The following is a 24,730-nucleotide window of genomic DNA, read 5'->3' as shown; positions in this document are numbered from 1 at the left end:
ACTATCGGTGGCAACGTATACAATCGTAGCACCGAAGCAACAACAAATACGAACAACACAATTCTGTCTGTTCGCGGCAGCGAAATACCGCCAAGTTGTAAAGGCAAAGAAGCAAAGAAAAAACCGAACTGAACTGAGTTTGAGTTGTAGTTGTTTGTAGTAATATTTATCAAACGGCTCCGTTACTATTTCAGTTTTTATCGAATAGTCGCATAGTCACAACGTGTCCAGAGTCCAGCTGTATATTCCAGCGTCACAGATATTGCGAAGACGACGCGCCAATTTCGACATTTCAGTTCTTTATCAATAACAAGAACAAATTAAAAAATTTACAAAATGCGTTCGCAAGTTTTTTGTTTTTGTGTGGCGCTTCTGCTCATTGTTTGCATTCTTTAATTGTTGCAAATGCAGCAAGATATCGGCGCACATGAATCCAGTAGAAGTTCCAAACCCCCCGCATGAGTTGAAGTCGTTTAAAAGTGAAAATAAATCCCTAAAAATATCCACTAAAATGTAATTTTCAAATAAAGACCGTTAAATAACTAGTGCGTAGTTGTCCACACCTCCCTTAAAGTATCGTGGTGAATTTAAAATTTAAACCTTCCACCCCGCAAAGTAGACTCCATTCTAACCGTTACTACCTTTTCGTGTTCTGTTCTGTGAGTGCTTCCATGAAGATGAATGCAAAAGATGCTGACAGCAGTGAGGAGTCGCCTTGGCAGACTAAAGAGTCTCAAAAGCAATTGACTAGGTTGGAGTGTAAGTACCAAACTATGTATCAAGCCAAAGTTGTAATTCTAGCCTTTGGTTTAATCTCAATTATTATTAAAAGTATACTTTGAAATAACAAAAAAAAAACAAAAATAATAAAAAGGTATTTGTAATGTTTTTCCACATGATTTTGAACTAGTTTCTTTTCTAACTTGGGTAGAACGATGGGTTCTCAATGCTAAAGTCTTTTCTGAATGGTTGAGAGATCTTACAAGAATAATCTAAAAAAATTCTATAATTCCTATGAATTTTTCTAATAATCGGTTGTATGAGATATATGTATATGTTATAGTTGTTAAATTTTCTTTATTTTCACTGTCATTGTTAAGTATGTATATACATATGTATTAGAGGACAGTTCTGCAAAATTACATGCGCTTAGCTTTTAATAGAAGGCAAGATACCGGAAAAGAGAAATCTGAATAATCGGTTGTCTGGGAGATATGTCATGTTGTTATTCAAACAGGCCGATCAATAGAATATCGAAATTCGCCTAAGTACTAAATTTCGTTCGGATATCTCACAAAATGACGAACAAATTTTTATAATCTCTAAAAGATAAGCTTCGTCTTTAAAATCACTGGCTCGAAACCGCTTTTAGACCCATAGTCTTCTATGCAAAGTTGTTCAGAATGATCCGTGGAATATTTCCCACATAGACAATTTTATGGAACAAAAATCGACCCGAACTAATGTAATGTATTAAATAATTGTAAGGAATACTAAAGATAGTTGGAAGGACACAAAACCATTTGGTAGAAAACTGTAACTTGAGTAAAAATTGAGATATTCTAATGGAACTTGGTGTTTCGTGTGAGTGAGGGTGACGTGAAACGTTATTAAGCGAAAACCTAAAGGGTATCATAATTAAGCACTAAACTATGGTAAAAAATTGTAATTGTGGTTTGGAAATTTTAAAAAGTGGACGTGGCCCTCCCTCCAAATACATATGTATTAGAGTGATTCAAAAGAAAATTTGTTTTTTTTTTTCGTTTGGTACTCGGAAAAATAGGCTCCTAGACACCTCTAAGAAAGCCTCTCCAAACATGAGTTTTTAATTGTAACGGGAAGGTCCTCCTACATACAGTTTTCTATTTTTTCTTATTGTCAGATAGAAAAATTTATATCTCGCTTCCACTACTTAAAAAAAATATCTTGTTCCTTAGGTTTTTTAGGAAATTGAATGCTCTACAAAAAAGGTCTAATATGATTTTTTTGTAAACCCAAACGTTTAAAAGATATTAACAGTTAAAGTTTGATTATTTTTGGGAATATTTTTTATTTCTTATGAATTTTATAACTCAATGAATATCCTTAATACGATAGACACGATATGAACGAGAAAATTATAGATCTAAAAGTTTTACACTAAGAGAATATACCGAAATAGGTATAATTTGTAAAAATTATGTATGTTTGTATACATTTTATGTCACAAAAACCAAAACTAAAGCGGTCATATATTTATATATTTTAAGATATCTATGTATGTATAATATATAAATATTTCTCAGTGGCTGAGTCAACCCAATCAATTAATGAAGCCTCACTTTCCTTCACAAATTAAGCATTAAACACTCATAAAAAATACATACATACTACACATACATATGTACATGTACCCAATCGCTTGTAGTTAAAATTAATAGAATTGTGTGATCTCATAATTTAACGAGCAATTTGAGAATTGCGTATGAATGATGGAGTGGTCCCGCTTTGGTGCCGTTAAGTTTACCCATCACAGGTATTAGGTAAGGTAATTAATTTACAAATGTATTTTTGTTTACATAACAACAAATACAAAAAGACGTTGATTTTTTCTGTTTTCGTTTCTTCAGCCAGCGAAAATATTTATCCATGAAAATCAAATTTTGGACATGACAGCGAAAATCTGGGTGTGAACTAGAAATAAATTAGCTCAAAAGTCGCTTTGTTTGTTATGATAAATTGAAATTCAAGTTAAAGCGTGTCTATTACAAGCCACAACAAACTAAGACCAACAAATAAGAATTTTAATTTAAACAAATTCGAAAAACACCAAAGAAAAATAAAAACAGTGGCATGTCGGTTGAGGTAGACAATTTTATAAATTTGTATAGGTGAGTGTAGATATTATGTATGCATTTATTAGTGATGTAGATTCAACTTTTGTAGTAGTGAAATTTTCGGGATTTCAAAGTAGCAATCCCGCAATCTGCGAGTTTGATAATTACTATTAATTGGAATCGACATTAAAGCTTGAGTTTTCGGAAGTAAAACGAAATATGTCACCGTCATTTGAACGAAATTATAGAAAAATCCCAGATGAGATTCAAATGCAAATAACGAGAAAATTTTATTTACCTTTAATATTTAGAAAAAAAATTCCACTAAACTGTGACATTATGTAAAATTCTACTTACTAACTTTTTTCGGCAAATAATGGCAGTAATGAACTAGATATTTCTTCGTTTCATAAATGGTTAGACATCTTATTCCCGATTAATTATGACTTTTGTTAACTCGAAATCTCCATACACCTGACAGTGGCACAATATGATAACGGGTTGATCCTTCATAGGTTCAAATTTTCTTACAAGAACTTGATTTTAATCGGTCCGTTTGTATGGCAGCTATATGCTATAGTAGTCCGATATCACTGGGGCAAAAGGTATAACAAATTTTATTTTATATATGATGGGTGGAAATCTCATATATGTACATGAGACTGCTTCAATTCAGTCAGATTTCGAAGTTTTATTTTGTACACCTCTTGCTTGACATAACCCCATAAAAGGCTGGTGCAGTCAGGTCAGATATTAATTTGTTTTCAAATTTTCGTTGGAGCTTCGCAATAACCGGCTATGTGTGCAGTTGGACAATCTTGCTGGAACCAAACGCTATTGAAAGGGATACGTATTCGGTAAAGTTCTGGATAAAAATATTTATTCAAGGTTTTAAAATAACAGTGCCCATTGATAGTTACTGTTAAGCCGTTTTCTTCAAAGAAGTATGGCCCAAATGTTGGAAATTCAGCTGGACAGCATAACTTACTATTGGTTTATCTAAAATTAAAGAACCAAAAATATTCAGTTAAACGTACATATGTATATAAAGTTCTGTGTTTGAACGACTGAAATAAAAATTAAAGTTAGATCGTTTCCTTCAAAGAAGTATGGCCCGACAATATACTTTGATAAAACCGCACCACACAATTCGTTCTGGGTGATGTTCCGTATCGTGGATTATTTCTGGATTTGATTCACTCCATATAACCATCTGACATAAATTGGCAATTTACAAAGTTGCTGTCTTCTTCGGCCATTTCAATAATTTTTTGGGGAAATTCAGAAGGAATAGGCAAATTTGGAGGGTTGTTATTCAAACTTTGTACGGAAACAGACTTAAGTCATCATGTATTATCCGTTGTAATGAATTTTCGATGCAACAGCTGCGATTGTTTTTTCAACACGAACTTACGGATCTCGATCCAGATTCGACAAACATGTTTACTAACCTCATAATGGTCCATCTATAGGGAAATCTCGCCGAAATCCCGTTTGAATTTCCTTTGGCCATAAATAACGGACTGCAAAGCATGGCACCGTTGCAACATCCAAACCCCTATTTTGAAAACTGAGGGACTAGTTCGTATATATACAGACAGACAGACGGACGGACAGAACGAACGGACATGACTAAATCGACTCAGCTCGACATACTGATCATTTATATATATACTTTATAGGGTCTCCGACGCTTCTTTCTGGGTGTTTAAAACATCGTGACAAACTTAATATACCCTGTTCAGGGTATAAAAAAAATCGATTTTTTGAAATTTTCGAACCCACCTAACTCCTTAAATTAGTTATTTCCCCACATATTAATGGATACTTAGTACATTCAAATTTTTTTCTTCTTAATAAATTTGGAAATATGTACAACCAAAATTCAAAAGCCCGGGGGACTCGGGATATTCATCCATATCACATATTTATGCTCCGTTGAAAAAACTTCTTCAAACAAAAAAAAATAACAAAAGTAATCTTTATGCTATTATAAAGCTTAACATACATTAATATACTCACCATTATTATTAAAGCATATGATTTATAGCTGTTGCTGATATGTATGTATGTATGTATTTGAATATATTTGTAAATAAACTTTCATTTGACCGCCAGTGTGTGCGCCTAAGTAACAAACAGATGGCGTATTCGCTTTGGCACTAACAATGACTTTAGTGCCACACGATCGATGACGTCGTCGCCAGTGTTGAAATGTTGCTCCGAAAACTGAATGGAAATTAATTGTAAGAAAATAAAGCAAATACCCATACATACATAAATGAACACATATATATGTACGTACATATATATTTTGGCATGTGTGTAATTTACATACATACTTATTTGTTTATGGAAAGAATATTTTATGCGGAATAAAGACTACAAAACCACACAAATAAAGACGAATGTTGTCATCACCGTTTTATTTTTAAAAATACTTACATGTTTTTGTGTTACATATTTACATAAATTATTGTAGGCACATAAATTTTCACAAAGTTAATCATTAAATCCGGTTGTTTATGCGCATTTACATGAAAAAGAAAACAAAAGTTTAAATTAGAAGCGATATAAAGTCTACTATTGACTATTTTTGTTAAAAAAAAAATTTAACACAAAGCATACACACATGAGGGTGTCCGAAATGAAATGAATAAGATCGACACACATAGATATGTATGTACATGTACTCGATATGGTATGGTTTTTTCAGAACAAGGCCTATAAAATACCAAAACTCATTCGAACTGAGCCCTAAGTTATCGATCCTTCCATATGTCGAGCGTTTTGTTAATTAAACATTTTGAAAAGAAACCTATCAGAGTTTAAAAAAGGAAGCCATTTTTATCTATATATCAATAAAACGGGTGATCCAAGTAGATAGCCTTTTTTTGACAGATTACGCTTGAGTCGTCTCATGACAGCTTTCCAACCAAATTGTGTTCAGCGATGAGGGTCATTTCTGGCTCAATGGCTATGTAAACAAGCACCTTGAAAGGATTCAAGAGCTGTTATTTTATAAAAAAAAAACTACCGTTTGGTGTGACAGTGAAGGTCATATTTCTCAAAAATTATGCCACTGAGAACGTAACCATCAATGGGGACCATTATAGCGCTATGCTAACCGACTATTTGATGCCTGATGTTGAAACTCGTGATCTCGGCGACATTTGATTTCAACAAAACGGCGCCCCTTCCCACCATCGCATCAATCAATTGATTTATTGAGAGAATACTTCGGAAAAGTATTACATTTACATTTCGGTCCGGCCGATTAGCCACCAAGATCGTGTGATATCACATCGTTAGATTCCTGTGGGGAATGTAAACACATCAAGTGTTACATTCGCCAGTTACCAGTCGAAATGCTCGAACGCGTCATCGAAAATTAGACTCTGCGGATGGACCATCTGAGACGTAGCAGCGGTCAATATTTGAAAAACATAATCCTCAAAAGATACATATATGCCAAGAATTTTTCTTTTCGAATTATAATAAACATTCCGCATTAAATTTGAAGTTCTGTGTGTTTTCTTTAAAAAAGTAGGGAACCTCAAAATTGATCACTCTCTATCATAACAACGCGCTATAATTAAAAAAAAAATATTTATAAAATTATAAAAAACGTTGTATATTTAGTTTTTGGTCATGAAAAAGTACCTAATCAATCGTGTAATATATGATCGTTGTTTTAAAAAAAAAAGCATTTAAATAATCACTATTTTTAACGCCCCTAATAATCGCTTTTAAATAATTTTTATGTACTGCGTATTGTACCTGAAAGATAAACGTTGGACCTACAGAGTATTGGTTAATACGAGTTAATACGAGGCCGGTTTAGGGAACTCCTCAACTATCGCCGCTAACCGGAGAGGTATAAATTGGTAGATACATAGGTTATGAGTCCCGTAACCTTTTTTTGGATACATCGATGGCTCAAAAGCGGTTTTAGACCCATAGTCTCTTAAGCAAAGTTGGTCAGAATGATCCATAGAACGATTCTCGCAATACACGATTTTATAGAAAAAATCGGCCCGCACTAATATACATATCATTCCAATTATAGTTGATAACATCCGATTAATACCTCTGGAGGAGTTCGAGACGAATATTCTGTAAAAACATATTTACGAACTCTGTATAGAAGTCAACGCAAGTTAGTGACTCCATAGTCTCCAGTCTAGTCTAAATGGCTTCACTTAAACAATAGTTGGGTGGTGGTGTGTGGAACGTATCCCCGTCTTGTTGAAACTATAAAATGTCAAAATCTACTTCGTTCAATTGCACCATAAAAAGTTGATTATCGTCGATCTATACCGCTCGCCATTGACAGTAACGGTGTCACTCACTCCACTCCAAACTGTCAATTTAGTTGAAAGTAATGTTGTCCATGAATAATTTGTGGATTTTCTACGCCCCAAAACCGACATTTTTGTTTATTTACCGCACCACTCAGATGAAAGTGAGCCTCATCGGAGAAGATGACTTTCTTAAAAACATGGTTATCGATTTCTAAAGCAAAATCCGCAAATTCGCGACGATTACGGTGGTCCAATGGCTTTAGTAGTTCTTGAGTGAAATCAATTTTATGCGGATTCAAGCCGAATGCAAGGAGCTTGAAATGTTGTCCCACAGATCCCTTATACCGAGTTGTTGACGAGTGCTCTCAAAGAGCAGGAGTGCTAGCCGAGTAGAAAATCGTTCTAGAATCTGTTGTGATTGCAGCTTCTCGACGTCGAATCTTCCTTGTGTTTGTTGGCATGCATTTTTTGTTGCACCGAGGCGGGTGCGAATCTTGGCTGCAACAAGATAGTGGTCCGAGTCGATGTTGGGACCTCGTAGCGTACGCACGTCTAGAAGACTGGAGACGTTTCTTTCGTCTATCACAACATGATCGATCTGGTTAGTAGCTTTTCGATCCGGATACAGCCGGGTAGCTTAATGTATTTTCTTATGCTGGAATCTAGAATCGAGGACATCAACCAGCTGGGCAGTGGTACCTTCCCAATTAAGGGACCGGACATTCTATATGCATGCCCTCATTGGGTGTGTTTTTTTACGTGGCGGGTTCCAAATCCAGCGCATAACCCTGCGCCTTCTCACTTTAGCTCGCCTTCAAACGGATGTTCTTTGGCTACCCAGAGGATACTTGGTCTAGGACCGGAAGTCGTGAGCTGTTTGAGCCATATGTAAAAGAATCGTTTCTGGCCACTCCCAAGTGAATGGCAATCAGAGAACTTTCTTCACTTGTATGAACTTCTACACATGACTCCATCCTCCCAAGCCCTTGAACATTATATAAAGAAAATAAACACTCGAAATTTCCAACAATTCGACGAATAAGGAGGACAGGAGGATGGTTATTATGACCATAAAATGGCAAGAGGGCACCACAAGTTCCACGATGAAATTGAAAACATTCCTGAATAAAAAATTACAGATCATGTATTAAAAGTGGACGAAACGACACTTATAAATCATATCATCCTTATTGGAAAACCCGGCGTTTAGGAAAGCAAACTATCAATACAAATGTTTTATTCATTAGTTGCAAATAAGCTGAAAAGGAATCCTGCATGGTTAGCTGGCCGATATCCTTTTCGACTGCCACATAAGTAAGTAAGTACATACATTTCCATCAATAGGGTGTATGGGAGAAGTATAGGGAAACATCATGAAGAGTAAATAAATTGGCGCCACTGAGATTATTTGGCTGATGTTAAAATGGGAGCGGTGCTTGAACTCTGCGGCACCAATAATACAACAAAGTTAATATTGAGGCACGTGATGTATGCTCGTCGTTAGTTTTTCATGTGGACGAAAGAATACACAATGAGTGAAACATACCGTGAATCGTTTTTATATAGGAATCTGAGAACGTTAATAAAGAACTTTAAATTTAAATAACGAGGATTTCTTGTGAATACCAGAATTATATAATGTTTAGCTAACAACTTATTTAGTATTTTGCACATTTCCAAATGAATGCATTTGGAGATACATACATTATTATATATGGTATACATTTATATGCAGGTATCTATATATTTCCTTGTTTTCCTCTAAACGACGAAGCATAGCATTCCACTCTCAATCAAATTAACACCTGTTGCGCTGTCACTCACATGCAACAATAATCTTGATAATAAACCAATTACATTTCGAAGGACATTCGCAGGCAATACCAAGTCGTACATTAGCACGCGAAATTTTGTATGCTCCATTGAACTCGCTTTTCTTTCGGCAGTGAGAGGACATTTTGTATGCGGGGGTGTTCGGACCGAGGAAGGTAAAACTGTGTAAATATTTAAATGTACTTGCAAAAATAATTTGCTCAATGCAAAAGAAAGTAGAATAGGAAAAAATTATTTGCTTGAAGGCGTGTAAAAGTAACGGCACTAGCTCAGGTCAAGCGAAACGGCTAATTGAAAAGAGAATCGTCAAAGTAAACGACGGAACGGCTAGTCTAACTGGGGATACAAATAAAATTTTACGAAAACAAAAGCAATAAAAAAGCATTCACTTTACTTTGTATTTATTTATGTATTTTGTGTGCCAATTAATGAAGTGGAAATACTTATAAAGGGAAAATATGTAAGGTATTAAATTTGAGTGGAACCCAAATTATGCCATATTCAAGTGAGTTAGTTAGGTCATTGAGCGTTTTCATTGCTCACGCTTAATCAATTTCGCTCAGGCAATAAGATTGATTTTGTTTTTGAAAATTTCGAAGCAAATGAATATAGAGCCTAAGTTTGAGAAGTGAACGTTGGGGTATATATACGGGTAAACAAAAAACAAAATGTAAATTTCGTCGTGGTAGTAAACGAGGGCAAGACGTAATAACGCCTGTCATCATAGTGGCACTTGCGACTTGTCACTGTTGACAGTTATAACTTTTAAGTCTTAGATAATTTCGTCTATCTTGGAACCAGCATTGACACCAACAACAATGTCAGCCTTGAAATCCAAGGCAGAATAACTTTCGACAAAAGGTGATACTTCGGACTGAGTAGGCAAATGAGAAATAAAGCCGTCGACAAACACAGACCAAATTTCACAAATCACGCATCATCTCAGTTCTGCAATATGTTGCAAGCAACATCTGATGAGTCGGCCTTACGAATTTTCGAGCGAAATTTCTGCGGAAGATTTGTGATCCTTTGCGCATTGGCAATGGCGAATACCGCAGTCGATGGAGCGATAGGCTGTACAAGTTATACGACGACATTGATATAGTTCAGCGAATTAAGACACAGCAGGCTAGGTCATGTCGCCCGAACGGACGAAAACACTCCAGCTCTGAGAGTATTACGGTAAATATAAGCTATAGTAAACTGATCTGAACAATATATTTGGAGATTCTAGCGGTGCCTTTAATAATAGTTTATGCTGAACTTCTGAAGATACCTTGAAGAATAAAAAACTTTCCCGTACAGGAACTTTAGTTTGATCGGTCAGTTTGTATGGCAGCTATAGTTGTTCGATATCAGAGGTTCCGACAAATTGGCAGCGTGTTAGTACGAAAAGGACGTGTGAAATTTTAGATATACTATACATATACATGTGTATATTAAAAACTGGGAGACTAGATCGCGTATATATGGACGGACTTTAATGCCTAAAACGACTTAGATCACTACGGTGAACTTTTATATACTTATGTACATACATAAGTATATGTATACTTCACAGAGTCTCCTACGTTTTCTCTTGTGTGTTACAAACATTGAGACAAACCTTTTTCAGGTTATAATAAGGTTACCAGAATATCTTAAAATAGTTAGTTTATTAAATGACATCACAAATTTAATGACGCCCACTTGAGGGTTTAGGTTTGTCTTTGAATAAAAAAAGAGTTTTTTGTTTTGCCTTTAAGTACAATTAAGGGTCCTTAAGGATCCGTTCGTAGACGTCCTCATAAAAGAGGTGATTTCAATGTAATTTTTTTTATATTTATTTATTTTACTCTAATAAAATTCTGAAAAAGACAAATTCGATTCCCCTTTCCGTTCTATCAGAGGTAGAGTTTGGCTTTTCATGAAGGCTCTTTAAGAATGGTGACCGTAGCTTTTACGACTGTTAGCATTTATGAAAGCTGCTTTCCGAAATTTTTTTTTTGTTGAGTTATGGGCTCTGACGATCAGATGGCCAACTTTAAAAAGAGTAGGAGTATCTTTCTAATTGAATTGTCTCGTTCTTTTAAATAGCAAATATGCATCTACAAATGTACACATCTCACATATGTATGTATCTATGTATGTGACATATACAAGTTCTTATAGTATATGCAGATCCATCTCCGTTTTCCCATTAGTCTGTTGAAAACAAAAAAAATACTTAGCACAAATGAAACACCCGACTATAAAAAAGACCATAATTATATAAATTATTAACCAAAACTTTTCGGTTTAATTTTCCTCCGCTTCACTAAACGAAATAGTCCTAAAAGAGAAGTGTGCATGGAAGAGAAACAATAAAATTGAAAGCAGCGCCTGAAACTCAATACTTTGGGAGGGATGTGTCGCCGGTAAACCCAAATTGGATAGATGAGTGAAAATTACTCAAAAAGCGCGAAGCATAACCGAAAACCAACAAATCTGACTGACAATAACATCGTTTAGGCGCCAGACAAGTAGACCACTAGACGAAACCAAGTGCGTCTGAGGTGCTACCATACTCCATACAATTGTGGTGATAGTCAAGCATTTACGGAGTATACCTAACAAAAGTTTTTCAATTGTAACAACAAATAGTACTACGAGTGTACGAAACAACAAAATCAAAACAGAGCGAAATTGGTGCCGCTTGAGTAGCAATTGTGTGTTGAGTGCGAGAGACGTGGAGTGCAAAGCTTGTGAGAGTACATGCCAATGAGCGTACGAAGAAAATTTCAATTTGGTGCTCCCTTAATAATTTACACTAGTATGCAGAAGATTTACTTATTTTGCATTCGATTTTTGTTTGATGTAGTTTTTCTGCGATTGAATAAAAAATGTGCTGAGTTGCCAAGTAAACAGGTCTCTATTAAAATAGGTCAATGCAACTGATGTGGTCGTGGATTAAAGCAATATAATTATATAAAAATGTAAATTAATTTATATATTATAGCTGCCCAAATATGTAAATAATATAAGATGCAAATAAAATAGAAAACTCTGCTCTTGATTACTGCGTTTCGGTATAAATGATCCTCTCAAAGCAGAAATCGAACGCATAAGACTTGTCTGTTTATCTTAGACTTTCAACGACATGTTTATAGAAAATGCTAATGGGTTATGCAGTCGAGAGATTTTACTCGTGTGAAAAGGGTTCTTTTTGTAGATGTGTAAGTTCTAATGAACTAAGCCTACTTTTTAAAGATTTTTCTGCATTAAATCACACCTGTCTTCTATCGAATGCTGTTAGTGCTGTGTTCACATGTGGACTCTTTTGTCCCCCAAACTGATTGTTTGTAGGCGAGGGGACAGACTATCTTAGTTAACACCGATTATTTTACTATGTTACTAGCGTTTATTATAGTTTAGTAGAGTAAATTTATGGGATTTAGTTTCGAACTTTGAAGACGATAAAGTCTAGATCTTCAGAAAAAGAATGCTATTAAAATATTAGTATCTCTTGTAAAACCTCGAAAGCCGTTGGAATTTTCCCATAAAAAGTATAGAAAGTTAGATAACTAGGCCGATAGTTCGCAATTGTCTGATAACTGTAAAAACGTACAAATTTTCTTTGATAGCCGTAAACATTTCTTCAAAAACATGGCGTAAGCATGTTAGAGTCTCTTGGAGTAAACATGAACATCACATGAAAATTTCAATGTTTCTGTAGGATTATATGATTTTTCCTCCTACTCCCACAGCTTGAAGTTGGCGCTAAGGATAAGGCTAGATTCCTTGACTTCGAGCACTTGGAACACTTAATTGAAATAAACTATATATACTTAGTTATATATTCTTGAATCGCTTTAAAGTTACCGTAATCATTATTTTTCCTATTTTCAATCTCACGGCATTCAAAACTATCATTTGACGGTTGGGTATTATGGTGATTTCTCCTGTTATATTTAAATAATTTGTGATGGGAAAGCTCCGAAGAAAAGTTACGTCAGGGTTTTATGTAAAACAAACCAAAATTAAGGTAGCAAAGTTCGACACGACAGAGTGCGTTGTGAGAGAGATTTTACTTTGCTCTCAAAACTACATATGTCTGATTTAAGAAGTCTGGGTTGAAGACTTTTGAAAAAACAATTAATAATTATTCTCTTAATAGCTCTACCTAGAACAAAAAATATTAACTTTTTTGAAGAGTGTTGCCTGCATGTAAATATGTACGTGCACACATTACACGTTACATTGTTGGGGGAAGGAGTCTGTCGACGTTATTGTTTATCCAAAAATTTGTACATACAATTTTCTTAGAGCAGCCGACATACAGGGTACATAAGCTCTCGCCGACTGGTTTGTGTGGCGCCGGATGCTCCAAACAAAAGCAACAAGACTACATACGCACCATTTGCTTCGCGCATTTGTAGACTCCAAGAGGTGCCTGGCTTTGTGCAGTGCCGACAACTGAGTTCAGTGGCGTAGAAACGCTGACACAATGCGGTACGGTTTCAAAGCGTTGATTGCACGGTGTTGAGATTCAAAGCGGCCAAATACGGACGCGAAACGCTAATTTTAACATTCAAATCAATAGAATCAAGCGGTGGTTGGGTGCGCTAAAGAGCAACGTCTCCAAAAAAATTTAAATTAAATAACAACAAATATAAATAAACCAGTGGAGACAAAGTGCGTGCCGTGCGTGCGTTGCGTTTGTGTGTTTCGGTGAAAATATTTAATTTTGAATTTAGAATTCCAATTACACATATTTCTTGTTTTTGTTGGTTACTAAAAGTTGTTCAGCTAACACACGATATCCGACGTTCATTTTGCATGGAAATTGCACCGTTGTCGGTGGCTTGAGTGAAGAAACAAAAAATATTTTAAACTAAAAATACAGTTATATGCTTGAAAGGTGAACGGAAAAGTGCTTCAAGTTTGTGGCAAGATTGCTTGCGTGTTTCGGGCTGGTAGCAATCAAGCAGTTAGTTTAAAATCATTTTTCCATTCCATTCCATTTTCCTTTCCCACTCTACGTCTTTGTGGTAGTTAGTTTTCTGCTGGCGTCATTTCTAAAAATTCACCGTTAACTGCATTCATCTGTGCATGAGCTTACACACCCACATACACACATGCGTGCATTTGTTCTGAACCAACGCTGATAGTCACGGTGCGATAACTTTTCAAATACACGTGTACTTTAACTTGCCACATTTTTGTGTTACCGGAAAAACAAGAAAATCGACAAATGGGTATTTGAGCATTTTAAACTTTTCAACTTTTGATTAGTTAATTCGCACAGGCATTTATTTTTTATTCTTTTTGGCGTTTGTTGGTATATTGGTATATTATCTTTTCAATTTTTTCAACACTTGCCTTAGCCTTTTGCGATTATTTTGCAGGTGTTTATCTGAGCTGAATGTGGATATCCTGTTTTTGTGTTTATTTGCTTGTTTATACAGTTAATTGTGCGTGGCGTGTAAACAGCGTGTGGGTGTAATAAATGGGCAATTAACTTTGGAAAATCTTGTTTTGCGCACATAATAAAAAATATAGTAGTTTTGTCTGCAGTCTTATGGTCCTTTGTTAACTCAGGGATTATGCGAGTAAAACATATTTATACCCTGAACAGGGTAATTATTCATAAATATTTATTTTATCGGCTCAAAGTAATCCCCGTAATTCGTAAGCACTTTTTGGGATGGCCTTCAGCTGTTTCAGCGAATTTTGTTTTTCCCCCTCGATCGATTGAAAACAGGTTCCACAGAGCGGCATTTTAGTTTGGGGAACAAAAAAAAAATCACATGGAGCCAAACCTGGTGATACGGTGCTTTATCGATGGTATTCATTGCGTTTTTGGCTTTAAATTCGGTCAAAATCGTGGCTCGCTGCGATGGTGCAAAAATCTATCCCTTGTTCTTCCACAATTCCGGCCGTTGCTGACGGATGTTCTCACGCAAAAGTCTCAATACGGCCAAATAGAACTCCTTACTGACCGTCTGTTCCTCCGGAACTAATTTATGTTGAAGCAAAGCAAGAATATCCTAAAAACAATGAGCATCACCTTGCTTTTTGAGCCGCTTTGGCATGGTGTTTTTTTGGTTTCGACTCGGTTTTTCCCCTCCATTCCGATTTTTGCTGATTTGTTTGCATGTCAAATTCATAAACCCACTTCTTATCGGCAGTTATAATGTTCTCCATGATTGTGGGATCGGAATTCGCTCAATCAAACATGTCCAAAGGGACCTGTTTCCGATACTCTTTTTGAAAAAAATTCTGTTTTATCGGGACGAGTCGAGAAAGAACGCGTTTTATACCCAAAATAATTACCAAAATCATTGGAACGGACTCGCGAGAGATGTCGAGTTCTCTTTCCAACTCTCTAACACTTGCTTTTCAAGCACCACATCGTTCACTTTTTTAGTATTTTCATGAGTTTAAGAGGTCGAAGGTCGTTCAGAAGGCTTTGTACCACTCGTAAGCTTGTGTTATTTACGTATATGAAGTTTTTTATCTAGTTTGGTTTTAATAGCGGAAAAGATTAACTATAATTACTTCATTCAGTCTCTTTTCTTGAACGGTCAACCAAATTCTTCTCTAAAACTGCTGGCAGAAATGCATCAATCGAAATCAACAACAATGGAGATTATTTCGATGTACTTATGTTCAAATAATGCTAATATATACAAATATTTCAAATTTTGACATTTTCGGAAAACTGTTCTTAATTAACCTTTGATGCGAACAGACTATGTACCTCAATATCTGAGCAATATTTGACGCAAACCTTTACGTAGTTAAATAAGCCATAGACTACATCTACCTAGAACTGTTTTCGAAATTGAAACTGATTTTACCGAAACAGCATCATGATATCATAAAATCATAAATACTTCCTCGTTAAACAAGGAGACGATTATTCTATTCTTAGGGAAATAATAGCACTATTCCCACAAGGAAGTGGGTTTGGCTCTCTTCTTCATATTCTATTCATACATGACCTGCCAGTAGACTGCAATTATTAAAGAGCATTTGCAGACGATACCGCGTTGCTTACTGTTCGTAGTAGTGAACATGATTCAACTACTAATCTCCAAAAAGCTGTAAATAAAGTCCTATAATGGACAAAGAAATGACTCAATGAAGCACTTACCAATTTTCAAAGACTGTGCACGAGTACCATACTTTAACTTCGCTAAGTACTTGGGATAACACTAGACTCTAAGCTATGGTGGAAAGTTCATGTAAAAATCAAACGAAAAAAGTTAGACATGCCAATGAAGAATATTAATTGGTTTATTGTTACTTATCTATAAACAATAATTCAGACCGATGTGGAGCTATGATGCACAATTCTAAGGATGTACTAATGCAAATAATAAAAAAGTCATCCAACAGTTCGAAAACAAAGTACTAAGTCTAGCGCCTTGGTATTTCAGCGTAAACTCGGTTATGCAGAAATACATACTTATTTAAAATTGCAGCAGCACATGCAAGATTGCTATAGGATTGTAACGAAGAAGTAGCCATGTTAACTTCTAGAGATGGACCACCAAGCCCACTCAAATGCTTCAAGCCCAGCGATCTTTCAAATAATCCTATACTCAAAGTAGTTTTGTAATTTTGTAATAACTAAACTCTTAAATCATATTCAAGTTGCTTGTTATTCTTTCTTTTCTGAAGCCTCATTCAGATTTACAGAAGAAGTGACAACTAGTCTGAAGAGCTTCAAGTTGTTAACGTTATACATACATATGTATATACATAGGTCTATATAGCCGTTGTCAAGTCGCTAAAGCGCTTTTGAACTAAGCAATTATTTGATCAATAGGGATTTATGAATTTGAATTTCAAGCCTGTCATGAAGAATAGGTCTCGATGAGCTAGAAGTGGGACACATAGCGTTGTCCTACCGGAATCTCTTGCCATCTACATCCACCTGTTTGAAATTACCGACCCACTTAACAAATCACTGTATTAATCATATCCCCAGGTATTAACTTCTTGTGTATCAGATAACGTTACATTTAGTTGTACGTTAATTTTCCACTGTCGCAAGCACACATTTACATACATACATATGTATGTATAAGAAACCGTCATAAAATAGCAAATAACATTCAAAGCAATATTACTTTGCGTACATTTTTTATATTATAATTTTATGTGTTCATAATTCCCACCGCCCACTCTTTACACGCCACTCATCAAATAAGCTTTATTGCCACAAACTCTTCTTCACATTTTACCGGTCAATCGAGCTGTGAGCTGTGAATCGCGTCATCTGCCAATTAATAGGGTTGCACTTCGTATTCTTTACCTATTTCCATTATCTATTTTGTGTTGACATGAATTTACGAGGTGTGCAGTAATACTCGCTTATAATAAAGAATAATATTGCGGCAAAACGTGTGTGGTAAAGTGAATAATGGAAATTGAAGAATCCAATAAATCAGAAAAATATATGTGTTATGCATACATCTACATACACATAGTACATATAAATACATGATGACACATAACACAAACGAAGGAACAAAATTAAAAACGTTTTCAAATAAATAAATGAGAAATTCTATAAAAATAAAAATAAATATTTTAAATCTCGTAATAAAATTTTTATTGACCACAGATGCGAAATAAAAAAATAAATACAAAAAAAACTTGATAATTTTATTTGCGATTTTTTTGTTTATCTAAAATAATAATAATCATGTTTTTTCCGTAGTGAATTTATTTTAAACAAATTTTATCACGTTTGAAATTTGTTGATGCTTTCGTATAGTGAAACTTTCAACACATTTAATGTAGTGAAACCCAACAGCAGTTTTTGAAATATAAAAAATTGATATTTCTTGGAATATAGCATGTCAACATGGAACTGATAAGAAAGTATAAACAAGGAAACCTCACCACTGCCGACGTGCGCACGTTAAATAGTACGTATTATGTATGAATGAGTTGAAAACATAAAAAATAGCTTAAAAATATACAGTAATTGCGAGTTAATTGATCTCCAGTTAATGCATCTGTGTATCCTGGCATAATTACTTTGAGTTAGTGTGTTTTGTGAACAGATCAAAAGTATTAGACTTCTAGAAAAGTGGAATTAAGGTCATGGTCATCACATAGCACTTATCCCTGAAATCTTACCATTATCTCGACTTGGTACAATAACATTGACAGAATCTACATTGAGGAAAAAACTTAGTATTATATTATCAAATCCACCAATTTAGTGCTGGGTTAGTTAGTTCTCACTTGAGAAATAAGTAAGAAATATAAATTATTTAGATTTCATGCTTATGATACTCAATAGTGCGTAGATTAACGGTAATCGATATTTTGGGCGCAACTAAGCTGGGTAATACTGTATAAGATTTTGCGATAAATACATTTTTATGAACATGAAAAATGTCAAGGGAACTTTTAATATAATTTATCTGTATGTAACGTCAGATTGTTTTTATTCATTTTAACGTACTATTTATGTATATTGGGTGATTCAAGTAGAGGTGCTTTTTAATTAGCCTTTTTTTGACAGATTAGATCACGCATGAGTCAAGCTGTCACGAAAATTTTTCTGCATTCTTTATCATTTCATCATGAAAAGACTTACGCTTGAACATCCTTTAAAAAATCATTGAACTTTTTTACGAAAATTCACGTTCTGTGAGTCAAGTTATGGTCAACATAATCCTACTAAGCGTGCTATTCGCAATACAATCACCCATCTTGAGACCTAGCATTCATTATTGGACAATATTCGACCGAATAAAACACGTCCAGCACGCAGCGAAGAAAATATAGCAGCATTAGCTGTGAGTGTACACGAAGACCGTGGAGAGTCGAACGACTTGGCGCATTTTATATCCGCCGATATCTTAAATTCAGAGCATACAAAGTGCAGCAAGAATTGAACCAGCTCGACCTTCCCAAGCGACATCGCTTCGCTCTATGGGCTCCTGAAAAGTTCCAAAAAGATTCGACATTTTCGATCCTAATTTTAGCGACGAAGCGCATTTGTGGCTCAATGTGAATAAGCAAAACGGACGCATTTGGGACGAATAGCAACCTGAAGAGATTCAAGAGCTGCCAGTTCATCCAGAAAAAACCACGGTTTGGTGTGTTTTGTGGGCTGTTGTAATCATAGGTCCATATTTCTTCAAAAATGATGATAATCGACTATTTGATGTCTGAAATTTGCTTTCAACAAGACGATGCCACTTCCCACACATCGCATCAATCAATGGATTTATTGAGAAAACGCTTTTTGGGAGCAGATAATTTCACGTTTTGGGCTAGTCGATTGGCCACCAAGATCGTGTGATATCACATCGTTAGACTTTTTACTGTAGGAATATGTTAAGTCTAAAGTCTATGAAGACAATACCCCTTCGATTCAAGCTTTGGAGCAAAACATCAAGCGTGTCACTCTCCAGCTACCGGTTGAAATGCCTGAAGAAGTCTTCGAAAATGGGACTCAACGGATGGATCATTTGAGACGTAACCACGCCCAACATTTGAAAGAGATAATCTTCAAAAACTAAATGCCAAAGAATGTTCTTTAGAATGATAAAAAAAAACATTCCGCTTTAAATTTGAAGTTTATGTGTTTTTTCTTAAAAAAGTGGGGACCCTCGAACTGGATCATCCTTTATTATGTACTATATGGTATACTTGATTCTCTTGCTTTGATTATAAGGGTATGTTTAGAACAAATAAAGAAATTTAAAATATATAAATATACATACATACGTACGTACAAACTTATATGACATTAAAAATAAATATTTACGCCAATATAAAGATTAAACATTTGTTTACCATATATTCAAATAAACTCATTTTTCACATAGTCTTGTTACTGACGTTTGAATCGTTGCCGTATTAGGGTACTTTCACAGCAATTAAGCCATAAATAAGAGTAAACAAAAATATTTCCTTAGAGCTGTTGCAAAGTGTCTGAAAGATGATCAGATAAGTTGATAGATAGAGTTGGTGTTCAAATATCTTCAAATCAGCACAGTAATCCTGTGAGAATAGTAATGACAGCACCCATGATTTGCAGCGACTGCAATCATTCTCCAATCGGAGTAACAGGAAAAAGTTGGGATGAAGTGAAGCGTATACCTTTGACATGTTACAGAACTAATTCTAATGATTTCATTGATGTACTACAAATGTCAATTACTGAAGTCACAAGAACAAATAAACATATGTATGTATGTACGTACGTAAGTTACCTTTGATATTTCGGGATTTGGCAACACTACAGTTGAAACCCGGCAACTTACAACTTCAGCGTAAAGTGTGAGATTTTTTATGTTATACTATATACTCAGAACGTTTTGAGATATGAACGCTATTTGTGTTGCTTATAGTAGCTTGAAATATTCATCTCGACCGAAAAATGGAATTAAATCGCAAACACTTTCGCGTGATTATTTTTGACAACTTTCGACGTGGATTACCGCAGGAACAGTGCTGCCATGAACTAAATTCAACTGCATCAAAGGTTTAGTGTTTACCGATGGTATCCTGAATTCAATTGAGGTCGCAAATCACTCAAAGAGAATTTCGTGAAGGCTGGCCAAAAACAGTTGTTGTTCCGGGAACTATTGATGTTGTGCGAATACCAATATTGCCAGATCGTCATGTGACCTGTCGTGACAATTATAGGAATTAGTGGGAACTGTATACCTACATTCATTATATTTACGCCAAAAGTAAACAACAGTCGACTGTATGGATGTTTTCAGAGAAGCCGAAAAAAAACAAAAAAGTCAAAGCAGGTTAAAAATCAAGGTTATATTGACAGTTTTCTTCCATTGTCGAGGTGTGGCGCCCTCTGAATTGTTTCCGACCAGCCAAATAGTCAACAAGAAATACGTCGCTTGCGCGGAACCAACGGACGCTTGGTTTTTACATCAATTTAATGCATCGTCGCATACTGTATTGATTTTTCGTGAGTTTTTCGCCAAATTTTAAACCAATATCGTGGCGCAACGACCATATTCGCCTGAATTAGCTTCGTATGACTTCTGGCTACTCAGCAAACTCAAACGAACGCTTCGGGGAAACCGTTTTGAATCAATTGAAAACATTAAATGTGAATCGCTACGCGCATTGAAAGCTATTCCGGAAATTGACTTTAGCAACTATTTCGAGGATTGAAAAAAACGTTGCCACAAGTGAATTGGGGCAGGGAAGGAGGATTATTTTGAAGAGAACGACACAGGTTTTCAAGAATAAATTTAATATTTTTAATTATGAACAAAGTCTTACTATTCTTTGCCCATAGTAGTATACATATGTATATATAACCTCTCTATTTGTTGGATAGCATCAAGGTGCGTCTCACAATGGAAGTAAAAACTCAGCCGATCATATAAGCTAGATGTAAGCACAAAGTATATATGTACATACATATGTATGTATGTGTTTACATAGGTATATAATTATATATTCATAACCAAATTTGAATCTAATTGTTTGACTTTTTCGAAAGGTTGAGGAGAGGTTTCATTAATATATCTTTACACTACTTCCAATTATAAATCAGTCGTGCCGCTTCGTTTTAAAAATAAAGTGAAAACTAGATATTTTTATGCAAATTAATTGAAATTTGTTTGTTGTTATGTTTGCGTATATATCATACTGCGCTAGGTGTTGCCCAAATAAGAATGCAAATTCTTTAAAATTGAATTAATGAGTTTTCGCATGGGATGACATCACTGAGCTGTTAATAATATATTTGTAATGTGCCACCTCTTAGGAATTTAGCTACAACAACATATTCTTACGGAGCAACATAAATATTTGTATATACATACATATATTTACATGCTTCAGTTAGGTTGTAGGTTAGGTCTCTACCGACTCGTGATTTGAAGGTTACATTATCTGATAAAATGTAATTTTTATACGCCTCTGTAGTGCTAGTGGATTTTTATACTCTCGCAACAAAGTTGCCAAGGAGAGTATTATAGTTTTGTTCACATAACGGTTGTTTATAAGTCCTAAAACTAAAAGAGTCAGATATTGGGTTATATATACCAAAGTGATCAGAGTGACGAGTAGAGTTGAAATCCGGATGTCTGTCTGTCCGTCCGTCCGTCCGTCCGTGCAAGCTGTAACTTGAGTAAAAATTGAGATATCATGATGAGACTTGGTACACGTATTTCTTGGCTCCATAAGAAGGTTAAATTCGAAGATGGGCAAAATCGGCCCACTGCCACGCCCACAAAATGGCGGAAACCGAAAACCTATAAAGTGTCATAACTAAGCCATAAATAAAGATATTTATATTTATATTTTGGAAAAGTGGGCGTGGCCCCGCCCCCTACTATGTTTTTTGTACATATCTCGGAAACTACTATAGCTATGTATGTCAACCACACTCTATAGAGTCGTTTCCTTCAGGCATTTCCATATACAGTTCAAAAATGGAAGAAATCGGTTAATAACCACGCCCACCTCCCATACAAAGGTTATGTTGAAAATCACTAAAAGTGCGTTAACTAACAAAAAACATCAGAAGCACTAAATTTTACGGAAGAAATGGCAGAAGAAAGCTGCACCCAGGCTTTTTTTAAAAATGGAAAATGGGCGTGGCGCCGCCCACTTATGGACCAAAAACCATATCTCAGGAACTACTAAACCGATTTCAATGCAATTCGGTACATTATAATTTCTTAACACCCTGATGACATGTACGAAATATGGGTGAAATCGGTTCACAACCACGCCTTCTTCCAATATAACGCTATTTTGAATTCCATCTGATGCCTTCTCTGTATAATATATAAGTATGTACATTAGGAAATGAAAATACAATTCAATACTTAAAGTACACAAATTGATCTAATCTAATTAATTTTACATCAAAATAAAAAAATACATATATATGTAAATTATTATCACTTTATCATGCGAGAGTATAAAATGTTCGGTGACACCCGAACTTAGCCCTTCCTTACTTGTTTCTTCTTTCTTTTGTCGCCCAAGTTCGTTTCTAGGCGAGGGAGTAATGAGGAAAGATAATGGAACGAGTCGCTTATGCTCGCTATTGTCTTATTTTTTGTAACACCAAAAAATATTTGTTTTTATAATGTTTACTCGCAGTTCTATAAGCCTGAGGCTAATTACACATCAAAGCATGAGTAACAAAAAACTGACAACATCATAAACAATACGCAATAAAGTGGAAAAATCTGTGCTCGAATGTGATATCGAGAGTGAAGCCAATAAATAATAGAGTAATCCTATGAACGATCCAACATCAAGAGTAATCATACATACATACATATCTGGCTACGTAACATGTGCGTAATTGGAGTGAGCGCAAACAAAATCTGACTTTTATTATTTACAGAAATATTTTGTATCAAAATCAATGATTTATTTGCGTGTTGTTCTATTTACTTTGCTGATTTTTGATTTACTAAGCGCCACGCTTTGTTTTACGTCCTGATAAGCGAGTGTATTTCTACATTAGGGAGCGAGTGTACACCTGTCTGCGTATTAGGACTCTACCAGGGTGCAAAATGCTACTTTATAACATTTTATTTATGTAAAATTAATATATTCTGCTATACTTTGATTTATTTTTGATTAATTTGAATCAAACTGACTATGTGCATTATACTATTTATCAATCAGGCTTTTGAGCATTTGACCATTCCTGCGCTTGTTTATTCTCTATGTAAGTTAACCAAATTAATATTTTGTTATACAGTGCACTGTACTAAGCTTAAGAATGCTCAGGAATGCAGGTACAAAATTTGACAAATGCATCACGCCACCTTTACCGATACTCACTACAAGAACTCAAACTATAATTAAGGAATTAAATGATGCTACTAATACGCCACTAACAATATGCGTCGCTGCCGACGTCTCGCTCTGCCGGCGCTTAACATATTAAGTTGGTGATGATATAACCTTAGATTTAAGTTTTACTTTTAATTCGGCTGTTCACTCTGCTGGTTGGATATTACTCCAAAAAGATAAAACGTAAAATTAAATACATAGTAAGTTAACTTGTATGATAATGTATCTTACATACATACATATATACATATGTACAAGATGACGTCATTCTAGGTGTAATGGTTTGAATTGAGCGTTCAATGTATTGACCATTGGTTTTTACACATCCGGACTACTTTTGTGGCAATTTGTGGATACCATAACAAAATTACTTTGCGGCGTCTTTGGGCCCATGGGTCTATGGTCGTTTTTCGATCAACGTATGTTTTTTTTTTTTTTTTTTTTTTTTGAAGTAGAAGGAAGCATCAAAAGCCGAAGTGCGGAACTTAAATCCACTAAACCTAACCTACTCCCAACTCCAGACTCTCCCACGGGACCACCTGATTAGGTATTACTTCGTGGGAGTGATAAGACATTTAAGTCTCCTCTATAGCACGGACTAACGGACGCCAATTCTGCTCTGTATATCTAAGTTCCCTTGCACTTAAAAAGCGAGGGCAATAAAAGAATACATGCTCAGAGTCTTCAAAGCACTCTGAACACGTCGGACAATTCGGACTAATGTCGTGCTGGAATCTGTACAGGTAGCTTCTAAAGCACCCATGCCCACTTATTATTTGGGTTAGGTGGAAATCCAGGTCCCCATGTCGTCTATCGATCCAAGAATGGATGTCCGGTATCAGTCTGTAGGTCCACCGTCCTTTGAGTGAGATTTTCCACCGCTGCTGCCATATCGTTAAGCTTTTCATCCTCTCTTCTCTTTTGGCTCCTATAGATGGCTCTGGTAATTTGTACACTCGCTCGTATTCGTCACCCTGG

At 35.4% G+C, this 24,730-nt stretch overlaps 1 protein-coding gene across 6 annotated transcripts in view; it reads left to right on the top strand.

Annotated features, from left to right (window-relative positions):
• Nucleotides 1-221: 221 nt before the first annotated feature.
• LOC120772417 overlaps nt 222-24,730 on the top strand; it is a 40,313-nt gene continuing 15,804 nt past the window's right edge. The window contains exons 1-2 of one of the 6 annotated variants that reach the window (XM_040101038.1): nt 13,378-13,632; nt 17,646-17,856. In XM_040101038.1, the coding sequence (XP_039956972.1) occupies nt 17,793-17,856 (64 nt within the window). In that variant the 5' untranslated portion in view covers nt 13,378-13,632; nt 17,646-17,792. Of the gene's footprint in view, nt 760-13,377; nt 13,643-13,666; nt 13,833-17,148; nt 17,334-17,645; nt 17,857-24,730 lie in introns of those variants that run through there. The other 5 variants (XM_040101061.1, XM_040101031.1, XM_040101053.1 and 2 more) reach the window with 5 other exon arrangements.

This window comes from Bactrocera tryoni, chromosome 1 (assembly GCF_016617805.1).
Source record: "Bactrocera tryoni isolate S06 chromosome 1, CSIRO_BtryS06_freeze2, whole genome shotgun sequence".
In the NCBI taxonomy this organism is placed as follows: Eukaryota; Metazoa; Arthropoda; class Insecta; order Diptera; family Tephritidae; genus Bactrocera; species Bactrocera tryoni.
Note: the sequence above shows the minus strand (reverse complement) of the source record. Positions and strands in the feature narration are given on the sequence as shown.